The sequence below is a fragment of the Cotesia glomerata genome, linkage group LG1 (genome assembly GCF_020080835.1).
Source record: "Cotesia glomerata isolate CgM1 linkage group LG1, MPM_Cglom_v2.3, whole genome shotgun sequence".
Classification (NCBI taxonomy): Eukaryota; Metazoa; Arthropoda; class Insecta; order Hymenoptera; family Braconidae; genus Cotesia; species Cotesia glomerata.
This window is the reverse complement of record NC_058158.1, coordinates 28,837,850-28,850,079: the sequence shown is the minus strand read 5'-3', so window position 1 is coordinate 28,850,079 and position 12,230 is coordinate 28,837,850. Positions and strand designations below refer to the sequence as shown.

The window sequence follows — 12,230 nt, the reverse complement described above, 5'->3', positions numbered from 1 at the left end:
AAGTGTTTCTAAAAGCAATGGTGAAAATTCAAAGCTCTAGCTTTGTCATACGGCGTATGTCATACGATGCAAAAGGTAGAATTTCATCGCAATCTACGTGCTTATCGTTCTCGCATTAGATTTAAGTCAGAATGTCTTACATGTCTCCCTTGTGCAGTACATTATCTAAATATTTGGTCAAATATTATCATAATCTATTTTTATAAAATAATTACATAAAATCGTTTAAAAGTTCAGAAAATTCTAATCTTCACTTCAAAATAGTTTCAATTAGATGAACAAATAAAATATTTCGGAATAGTTTGTTTATCAAACGGCATTAAAAATAAAAAAAATTGGAATTTTTAAAGAATCTTTAAATTCAATATTAAAATTTTAACAGTAAAATCAATTCTTGACTAAAGAAAAAATTTTATTGATTCAAAAGAATATTTATGATGACAATAATTATTTAATAATAATTATTTTGAGCAAAGAAAAATTTTTAAACTTTAAGCAAAATTTTACTTAGGTTAAAACTATTTTGGTTTTCATAATTTATTTTCTTGATTCAAGAAAACCTTTTTAGTAGACTTCATAGGAATTGATTGCATTTATCCTCATCACAAAACTTTTAAAATTTTGCTTCTTCTAACTTAGCTTATCAAGCTGATTCAAAAAATGCATATGGTTCAATAGTTTATATATATATATATATCCCTTCGTTACTCGCGCTATGATCAAATCGCCGCCTAACAACTACTCAACCTATAGAGACTCACTATAGTGCGAGCGAGAAACTAAAAAAGACGCGAGTAACGAAGGGATATATATATATATATAATATAACGCGAATTATCACGATCTTAATGATATTGTGCATACTTATTGTTTGGAAGGTTCTCGAGATAAAGTTTAAAGATGAGTTTAATCCGCGAATTACTTTAGAAATTAGAGAAATTCAAAATTTTTAAAAATTACCAAAAATCGCATTTTAGTAAGTTCTTTTTGAACTAACCTTTTGAATGCGATAACTTATAGCGAATTTTTGTAAATTGTATTTGAAAGCTCATGATATATGTTTTATGAATTTATTTACAGATGTATGTCTATTTGATGAAATTATACTAATGCATTCGTTTTTACGATTCTGCAAGATTTCAATAACTTTGAGAAATCTATTATCATTTCGGCTTCCAAATGACCTTTTTTTTCTGTAGAAGAATATTTTTATAATTTTGATGAAAATTGTCCATATTGGATTTATTATAAATATTATTGTATCAGTTATTGTTCAATACTGTAAAATATAAGTTGAAGCTTGTGTATGAAATAATATTTATTCTGCTGTTTATAAAAGTCTTTTTTATGCTTTCATAAATTTTATAACTTCCAAAGAAAGATCGAATGATTTTTATAAGACAGCAAGCATCTCAATATCATAGTACTTATATTGAAAGAATTGTTTATTTATGAGAAGACATTACTATCTGTTTCATAAAAAGGACTCTTAGAACATTTGAGAAGAAATTCAACCGATAAAATTTTTATTTTAAATCATAATTTAGCTTTTGAAAACTGAAAATTTTATCACTAATGTAATACTTGATGTTAAAGGATAGATGAAAGTAAGATTCCAAACGAATCGTATTTCATTTCTTGATTTCTTTAAATTGATGTCAAGACTACTGTTACTGTTACTTGTGTTACAGATGTCGAGGGTCAAACGAAACGAGATAATTCAAGACCGATAGTGCATGAACAAACTCAAGACGAATCTGACAGAACTAAAGTAAAGTCTGAAACTGTTGCAGAGAGCAGAAGCGAAGCACATTTGTCCCAGGGGCAGAAACTGATCGTTTTCATCTCTCTAATTCGTATTAGTGTGAAACTTAGTTTGTTTTCAATAGTTAACAGGTTGTTAAAGCGCTGTGAAAACGAATGCTTATAAGTTTATTTCTTGTTACCACAATTTTACTTGTTAATTTTAATGAATAGAAATGATTATTTATCTACTAGCTGTTACTCGCCCGCTTCGCTCGGTGCTGTATAGAATTGCATTTTTAGATCTAGACTTGAAATTTAATTAGAGTATTGTTTCGACTTGCGCAGATTCAAAATTCTGTCGAATTGGCATGCACTTTTTATCCATGTGATTATTCTAGCTAATATTCATTGTGACTTTCAATGTGCAATCATTATAACATTCCCGTGTCATTCTTACAAAAATGAATAATAATTGATTTACGGAAAAAACTAAACTGTAATAAATAACGGTCGATTTATAATAAGTAAATATCAACCGCTAAAAATTACCATTTCAAATAGTAAAATCGTGATTTTACTATTCACTATATAATATTTACCATTTAAACGTTCAATTTACTCTTTACATGGAAGAAAATACTATTTCAAACAGTAATATTCGCTAGGTAAATGTCTAAAATGTTAAAGTATAATAATTAAGAATTCAGACTTTGATATTTATCATTTCGTACCTGAAAAATGATCTTATGATATGTAAAAAGTATAAAATAAAGTTAGTAAATTTCTAATACAAGCAACGTCAATGTTAACAAAGTAAAATGGTAAATTTTAAACGCAACGCTAAAAATCAAACTGTACACGGAGAAAAATTAATTATACTACCAACTATACAAAAATAGTAACTCCTACTATCTAAAATGGTAATAAAATTAATTAGTAACAAAATAATAGGTGGTATCATTGACAATTGTAATAGTTACTATTAATAATGGTAACGATTACTATCAAAAATAATAATTGTAATTATTATAAATTATAGCTGTTACAATCGAAGATGGTAACTGCAACCATCTCAGATTGTAAAAATTCTGAAAGAAAAAGTAATATAAATTTACTTGATTAAATCCTTTACTTAGATCTATATTTTAGCTATGTACATTTTTTTCCTTGAAATATTAAAATATTTTAAATTCCCTTCAAAATTTTTTTTTGAAAATTTGATTTTTTTGAAGATTTAAAATTTTTTTTTAATATTAATTTGAATTTTATTGAAAATTTTGATTTTTTTGGAAATTTTAAATTAAAAAAAAAAATGCATCTTCGGTAACGCAGATTCTTAATTTTTTTCATATTTTTTACTAGCTTAGATAGTAGTTATTATTATTACTGATGGTAACTACAACCATCAGGTTATATTAGGAATTACGATTTTAATAATAGTAGTAACTAATTAAAATAATAACAGTTATTATTACTGATTACCATTATAATAGTAGTAGTTACCATCAGGATGGTAAATACTACAATTCAGAAGGTTTTAACATAACTAGATAATAAACTCTACTATAAAATTTTCTCCGTGTAATTATCGACTTGTTTGGACTGGTAAAATGTATATTTTAAAAGTATAATTTTTACTGTTTCAAATGTTAAATTCTCCCAGAGTGAGACCCCCTTCTCTTTCATCTGAGTTCCCTTCCTCCTCATAATATGGACTATATGTTGAAATGGCAATTTTTACTGTTTGAAACTGTAATTTTTTTCGATGAAAGAGCCGTTATTTACTATAGTGACCGCTACTAATCACTTATTTTGAATATTAATTTATAAATTGTGGCTTTTATAATTTCTACATTAAGTTCTGTAATATTTATATTTTTGCCACCCCGATGCCCGCTTTACTGTTTGAAACTATAAAAATTAACCGGAATCCGAGTGAATATTACAGTTTACTTTTTTCCGTGTATGAAAAAAAAAATTTTTAATGAGCATTGAAAGTTTCAGTTAAAGAAATTGCAGGTCTCATAAGTGAAGAAATCTGCCCAGTATATAAACATAACCAATAGAATTAAAGAATTTATTTTAAACAAATGACAATCGAATATAATAAATTTAGGTGCAATAAAAATTCATTATTTATAAGTCAAAAAAATATAGGTTCCGGATAAGTAATCACCAACATATCATATACTAAAACCTTCTACGAAACACGCTGCATCTTATGGTATAAGAATTATTCCGATCAGTTCAGTAGTTTTCGCAGTATAAACGGACAAAAAAAACCGGCTTTCCATTTATTAGTATAGATTTATTTATAATTTAATACCAAGGCAATGGCCAAATGGCAAAGTAAATACAATAAATTTTTATTGTATTAAAGTACACGTATTTAAGTAAAAGATGATTTTAGATTGTTTTGCAATTTTATTTAGAATATTTTTCTGAGAGTGGATTGATATTAAAGTAATTTAAAAGATAAACAAACAAAGTCAGTATGTATGATAATCAACGAAAATTCTGCAAGAATAGGTTTATGTAGATAGACAACATAGTATTAGAGATCATTCAATTTATATGGATGATTAATTAGCTGTTTTAGGTTGATAACAGGTAGATTATTATTTAGAAGTAATTAAGAATTTTATTCCTTGAAAGAATAAAAATTCATTAAAAAGTGTGAAAAAAATTAAAGCTTGCAATATTATTCCGAAAATATCCTGTAAAAATTTAATAGAAGATAATAAATATTATTAATAGAAAAACGTCAACATAAGTATTTAAAAAAACTTATGATATTTTCTTGAACTGAAATTAAACGATGTTTTATCCTCGATTAAAAAGAATTAAACCGATTTAAAAGTGCTTCCGACTGATTACTTTTTAATTGTGTTAAATCCTTTAAATACTCGTTCTTATACGAATTTAACATTATAAATCGTTTTAAATCCGTCTTTAAAATTAAGATTTTCATTTCTCTAAAAGACTCACTTTCGTTCGTTAAACTGTATAACATAATGAAATTTTTTTCTTCTTTTTTAATTGAAGAAACTTTTAAAAATGCAATGATAAATTGTGTTTATATAAAACAATATATTTATCTACATATATATAAATAATTTCAAGCAAATATTTCCATGTTTTTAATGAAACTGATTACCTTACCTTAATATTAAGTAAAATGAGCTCTCATTAGGAAAATTTCACTGAAGATATAATTAGTTTAAGCAAAGAATTTTCCTTTATTTTAAATTAAATTTCTCTTTAATTCTATTTTCTCGTATTTAATCAGATAATTGCTCTGTTAAAGTTACAATTTTAATTACTTTACGGACCGTAAGCTAAATTGTGGTAATATTCTTGTGTTGCACAGAATTTACGCCTTGTAGAAGAAAATGATTTCCTGCAATTTTCATTAATACTCGATACAATTTTAAAATAAAGTTAAAATACATTTTTCCAGTTTTCGCTAGCGAGCAAACCCATTTTTTCTTTTTAAACTTTTTAGTAGATTTTATAAAAATCTAACTATTGCAGCCGTCCTCATGGCGCAACTTTTGAAAAATTTAGCCATTTTCTGACTTAGTTTGTCGAGTGGAGTCAGAAAATATATATATTTATACGATATAACGCGGCTTGTCAGCACGATAGCGTTTTCAATTTATGACCGATTCTTCTCAAACTCAGCATGCTTTATCTATCGATCAAGACCAGGATTAAGTTCAAAGATGAGCTTAATCGGGCAAGTAATTTGGAAATGACAGGATTTTGAAATTTTGAAAATCGTAAAAATTGATGTTTTTACTACTTCAACTTGGTATAATTACTGAACTAGACAAAATATTGAAATTCGGTAAAATGCATCGTAAAGCTCTTTTAATAAGCTTCAATTTTCACTACTTAGAAGTGGTAGTAGCCTCAATATTACTTTTTTTAGAGTTCGTTTAATGAAACAGTTTTACTGTTGCAGCCGTTTTAGAATTATTGTCTACATCATAGCTTAATCATGATGTAAATTCAATAATTACGATATTGATCAGTCTTTTGTGTAATGTTTTCGGGTAGGTTGTCAGTAAATATGTCACAAATTAGTTCTAACCATTGTTTTCTTCAACTAAAATTTTATCCGGTTGCAAATTTGGACATTTATAATTCAAATCTTATGATTTGTGCAATTCTTTGGTAAATATTTGAGAAACTTTTTCTTCACAAGATAATTTTTTTTCCAAAATTTGTTGTAAATAGTTTTAAATTTATTATTGAATTTTGTTTTTAATTCATGAATTAAGTTATACATTATCAGTGTTATTATATTATTTTATTAAAAATCAATTTTTTTTATTTGAAAAATCTACTTCCATTTCAGCTGCCGAATGGCCTTTTTTGTATTGATTTTGAATTACAGCTGCAGTTGTCTTTAATAGTCGCATAAAAAATCTTGCAAAAAAATTGAATAAAAATCAATTTAAAAAGTAATTTTGATCTTGACTTAATTAAATATTATAATTTACCGTGATTGTATTATTCAAAAAAGGACAAAAAAGTTATAAAAATTATACGCAGGCGTGGTAGTTTGCGTTATGCGCGGACATATCACTGCGAACGCATGCGCCGTCTACCGCCCAGTTTAATCGACACGACAGTAGCCGACAGCGTTCGTATAGTCTGATACTCCATCCACCGTGGCATTTCACTTCTTTATACATTATATACACATAAACCTTTTTTTTTTTTTTTTAACAAATTTTGGATATTTATTCATCATACAGGTGATTAATTGTTTGTGAAATTTATTTTTGTTTAATCAACATTATCATATCATTGTTAAAATATTATTGTGCGCTGAAATTTATTATTTCACAAGTTTAATTTAAAAATCGTTAACTATGTTTATCTGTCAAACTAACCTAACCTATTGATGACTTATCACAGTTTTTTACTTAATCAAGTGATAATCTTCGAATTATTTTACTAAATATGTAAGCTTATATTATTATTTAACCCGTACTGAAAAAAAAATTTTTTTTTCCAACAGTATTAATTTTTTAAATATTTTTGTGTTTACTAAAACAATTGACGTATTGTAATGAAACACTAAATAAAAAATTATACTTGTTTTTAAAATTTTTTGGAATTGCGTATTTTTTATAATAATTTATTGGCTGATAAATATTAAATAACTTTGTGTTTTTTTTTAATGTAATTTTTATGTGTGTTGAACTCATAAAACAATGTTTTAATTTTAAATAAATAAACTAGAAATATTGAAATTTTCTAGACAATTACTGTTCTTACAATTTTATAAATTTAATTAAAATTTTACTTTTGTTATTTCATATATTAAATTATAAATTTTTTCTAAATATATGATGTTTAAAGGTACAAAATAAAAAATCATTTATCAAAACTTTTGGTTAACTTTTATGATACTAAAATTAACTGACGTTTAATAATTTTTGATTTTTTTCATTAAAATTAAGTTAGCCGACATTTAAAAATTAAAAAGAATTTTTTTATTGAAAAAATGACTACAAAAAAAAGAAAAAAAATTGTCATTTGTTAAAAACTTGAAGAACTGTAAGTGGAATTTTTAAAAAATATTTTTTCGTTCTAATTTAATTACTAAAAAAAAAAATCAAAAAATTAAAAACGTCGGCTAACTTTAATATCATTTTTTTTTTCACCAACAAGTAAAAAAACACTTGAAAAAAATTGCACGTATAATTTTTCAAATCTACTTGTGAAATTATTTTTTATAATTGCTTTGCAACAATATTTTCAATAAAAAAATCAATAACAATTTTCAGATATCGGCTAATTTAATCTTAACGTTTGAGTAAATATTCTTCAATAATATTTGATTATAAAATAGAAAAATTTTTTCGACTTCAGCCTTATCTTTAAAATGAGTATTTAAATGATTAAATATTAAATATTTAATTTGATTTCAGATAATCATCCAAAATGTCGACATCGGCAATATACATTTTGGATGTAAAAGGAAAAGTCTTGATATCCCGCAACTATCGCGGTGACATCGAGAATGGTATTATTGACAAATTCATGCCGCTGGTGATGGAACGAGAGGAAGAGGGTAATTTAACACCATTACTTCAAACACCCGAGTGTACATACGCATACATAAAATATAATAATTTGTACATTGTATCGACGACTAAAAAAAATGCCAATATATCTTTGGTATTTGTATTTCTCCACAAAGTTGTCCAGGTAATGCAGGAATACTTCAAAGAGCTTGAAGAGGAGAGCATACGTGATAATTTTGTTGTTATTTATGAGCTCCTGGACGAATTGCTTGATTTTGGTTACCCGCAGACAACTGACAGTAAAATATTGCAAGAGTATATAACGCAGGAGGGACACAAACTCGAAATTCAACCGCGTATACCGATGGCTGTTACCAACGCGGTGTCATGGCGGTCAGAGGGCATTAAGTATCGCAAAAATGAAGTATTTCTTGACGTTATTGAGTCGGTTAATTTATTAGCGAATGCAAACGGCAATGTGCTGAGTTCAGAGATAGTTGGTGCTATCAAAATGCGGGTTTATCTGTCGGGTATGCCAGAACTTCGTCTTGGTTTGAACGACAAAGTACTGTTTGAATCGACTGGTCGTGGTAAGTCGAAGAGTGTTGAATTAGAGGACGTTAAATTTCATCAGTGCGTAAGATTGTCGCGTTTTGAAAATGATCGGACAATATCATTCATACCGCCGGACGGTGAATTTGAATTAATGTCATACCGTTTAAATACACACGTTAAACCACTGATATGGATTGAATCGGTTATTGAAAGACATGCTCACAGTCGTGTTGAATATATGATTAAAGCTAGGTCCCAATTTAAACGCAGGTCTACAGCTAATAATGTTGAAATAGTTATACCGGTACCGAACGATGCTGACTCGCCTAAATTTAAAACAACTATTGGCAGTGTTAAATATTCGCCAGAGCAAAATGCTATTACATGGTCTATTAAATCATTTCCTGGTGGTAAAGAATATTTGATGCGTGCACATTTTGGTTTGCCGTCGGTTGTTGGTGAAGATGTAGAGGGTAAACCGCCTATTCAAGTTAAATTTGAAATACCCTATTTTACAACATCCGGTATACAAGTACGTTATTTAAAAATAATTGAAAAAAGTGGATACCAAGCGTTACCTTGGGTACGTTATATTACGCAAAATGGTGATTATCAATTGAGAACAAATTAATTTATTCATTTTATTTTTAAAATCACTATTTTTAATTATGCGATCATTCAGCAGATGACAAGACTTCAGAACTCGTTAAAAATTTTCCAATTCAAATATACTTGATAAAAAAAGAATTAATAAATAAATAAATAAATAAATAACCTGATAAAATTAATATTTTAATGTAATATAAAATATTAAATAGGTTTGTTTTGTTTTAGTCAGAAATTTTTTCACGAGGCTATTGTTGAAGTAGTTATGTTGTTATGTGACCACAATAGGCAGCCAATTAAAAATTTTGTAATATAATAATATTTAAAAATATTTTTAAACAATATTTTATATTAATTTTCCGTACTAGAAGTTCATCTGAAAATATTTTTAAATATTGTTTAAATATAAAAGACACAGACAAGTTATTTTGTTAAAATATTATTTTGAAAATTGTAATCATGTTTATTTTTTTGTTTTAATAGTAGTATTAATTTTAAGAAAAGAAAAATTTTATCATTATTGAAATTTAACGTATTGATCAATAGTATTTGCTGGTATATATTAAACACTAACCGGTACTTAATAAAACCAATGTGATTTTATAAAAAATTCATTTGTGTTCTACAATTTTTTTTTATTATTACTGTTAATAATGCGTATAATTTTTTTTAAATTATATTTCTTAAGTGATTGTATACTGTATAATGTAGAAAACGAATATACATAATAAATTTTTAAATGAATACTAATTTTATGCCGTTTCAATTTTTTTAGACTTAAATAAAAATACTCATATTAATTGACTTTTTTCTTTTAGAAATTTCTAAAGTTATAGATATTTAGAGCCGATAACGCAGCCTTGAGCACATGAGCTGATAACTGAAGGTATTTTTCTTCAAGTAAGAAGCTCGTAGTTCACGACAATTGATCGGCTTGGTATAGATAAATACTTTTTCACAACTGATTTCACAAATTATAACTTAAAGTTATTGGAAGTTATAGTAAAAAGAAATATCGGGAATCAAATATTTAAAAAAAATTTTTTTTATTGCTGCAATCAATGCAAAGGTCAGCAAACTTGTTTATTCAGATTCGATTTATTTCTCAACGGTCTCGGTGTGACGATTCGTAGCTGAAATATCGGTCGGGAGATAAGAAATGACAGTTTTGTCTATGACCATCGACAAATCTCATGAATTGATAATTTCGAAGCAAACGTCAAAGAGTGCTTTTAAAAACTTCAATTATTGCTCTATAAGTATCGACTATTGATATTTTTCAGAAAAAACGCTAGCTAATTCTAATATAAAATGATATAGATTAACACAATATTTAATATTAACGATTTCATGTCGCGATATAGGTGCCATAAGGGTGTGTAAAAAATGAGAACATAATTATGTTGGTTCCGAAAAAAAAATCTTTTTTATACGCACTTATGACTTTTCAGCGCTATATTTTGTAGGTATAGGCCTTTAGGTTACCTGTAACGCGATATTGTATACAACACTGGTATAAGATTTATAATTTTTCAACGAGTTTTTTTTTTCATTAACTACAATATAATTTTTTGATGACTTTTTTGGACGCTGTAACAAAATAACCGCGAAAAATAATCCCGACAAAATAATCATGACGAAATAACCACAACCAAACTACTCTAACGACTAAATAACCGTGAATAAAATAATCTAATTACTATCAAAAACATTGAAAAAAATTAATAACAGATCAACACACAAATTCAGTATTTTTTTTTAAACACATATCGACGTTCTAATTAGCAAATTGTCTAACTCCATTTTAGAGAATCTTCCATTTGTACGAAAAAACAATTAGTTCAAAATTTATTATCACTTTAAAAAACCATTTAATATCATTAATATCTAATAGAGTTATAATATTTTTTTTGGATCATTCAAATAATTTATAATTGGACTATTGCTATATCAAAATGTTAAAAAATCACCCTCTAAAAAATAAGGAGAGACCAATTGCTAATTAGACCGTCGATATGAATTTCAATTTTTTCGTGGTTTACTCGAAAATATCCCAACACATAAGCTTGTTATCTCGCTGTGCCCTTTTATCATGGATTTTATGTGTGATTATTTAATTTTTATCCCGGAAATATATTTTTTAAGTCCACTTTTTCCGGTCTATTTTTTCCGAGATCCTGAAATATAACTGATAAGATTTTTCCAAAGAAATTTTGTCGTTCGGTTATTTTGTCATTCGGTTATGGAGTCGCGACACCGATTTTTTTGGGCTTATAAATGATCTCAGAAACAATCTAGTAGAATGTAAATATATTATTGTGAATAAAAAAAAAATTGTTTCTGAAACTTAAAAACTCTTCGAGTTACAACATTAAGTAAGATTTTTTGGTATCAAATTGAATAGCCAAGATCCTTTGTTTCAAACGTTTATTTCTCAATTCTACAGTTTTTCCACAAAGTTAATTTCGAAATGAATTCACTATTTTGTTTTATTCTATTTTTTACCTTTCTCATGATATTCTATAAAATGAAATCTTTTGTTTTTAATAGCGCAACATAAACGTTTAAAACTTCAGTATAAATAATGGAACCTTCCAACGAAAACATTTAATCATTTTCATCCTTTAAAAGTATGATGGAAATAATTATTTAGAGAACATTTTTTACCATAATTAAATATAATGTAGTATTCTATACACGCTTTTTACCATTAAATAAAAGAGCGGTTGATAGTTAATTTTCAAACGTGTTTTGCTCATGTGTAAGATAAAATTTCGAAAAAAATGCTTCGCTCTTCGATAGATAATTAAATTATCTATCAAAGAGCGAAGCGCTTTTTTAAAAATTTGCTTTTATTTATGCATAAAATGCGTTTGAAGATTCCATTTGTTATACAAGTATGACAGAGATACTTTCGCTTGTCCAATAAAGGGCAAAAGAGAAAAAAAAATGGAAACCCTTCTTAAATGGACAACATTCAAATATAATACGACTGAAGAGACAAAGCAATTAAAGCGATACCGTAAAAGAGTCTAATTATATGTTTAATGTTGAAGCGGAAAATTTATACAGGTTAAATATATAAGGTGGTAAAGGTTATTAACATGGCTTGATAAATTCAAGAGAACCTTAAAGGTTCTAATGAAAGAAGATAATTAGAACATTTTATTATCTCTGAATTTTTTTTCTACTGATTAAAAATGAGAAAAACTGTTTACTTAACATACTATCTATTAGGTTTTCCGCATTGAAAAAATTAACTTGACACCAGAGAAAAAT

At 26.7% G+C, this 12,230-nt stretch overlaps 2 protein-coding genes across 3 annotated transcripts in view; one reads left to right on the top strand and one right to left on the bottom strand.

Moving 5' to 3' along the window:
* Window positions 1-12,230, bottom strand: part of LOC123269518 (neuroligin-4, X-linked-like) — a 166,256-nt gene that overhangs the window by 54,666 nt on the left and 99,360 nt on the right. The window lies entirely within an intron of this gene.
* On the top strand, window positions 6,362-9,257 carry LOC123269561 (AP-1 complex subunit mu-1). 2 transcript variants are annotated; one of them, XM_044735386.1, is made up of 2 exons: window positions 6,362-6,512; window positions 7,695-9,257. In XM_044735386.1, exon 2 carries the CDS (start codon window positions 7,708-7,710, stop codon window positions 8,974-8,976), a length of 1,269 nt encoding a protein of 422 aa, XP_044591321.1. In that variant the 5' UTR covers window positions 6,362-6,512; window positions 7,695-7,707; the 3' UTR covers window positions 8,977-9,257. The 2 variants fall into 2 exon arrangements, with proteins under 2 accessions (XP_044591321.1, XP_044591331.1); XM_044735396.1 differs by lacking the exon at window positions 6,362-6,512 and adding an exon at window positions 6,568-6,722.

Coding starts and splice junctions, on each gene's coding strand:
- LOC123269561 (XM_044735386.1), top strand. CDS start 7,708: ATGTCGACATCGGCAATATACATTTTGGATGTAAAAGGAAAAGTCTTG.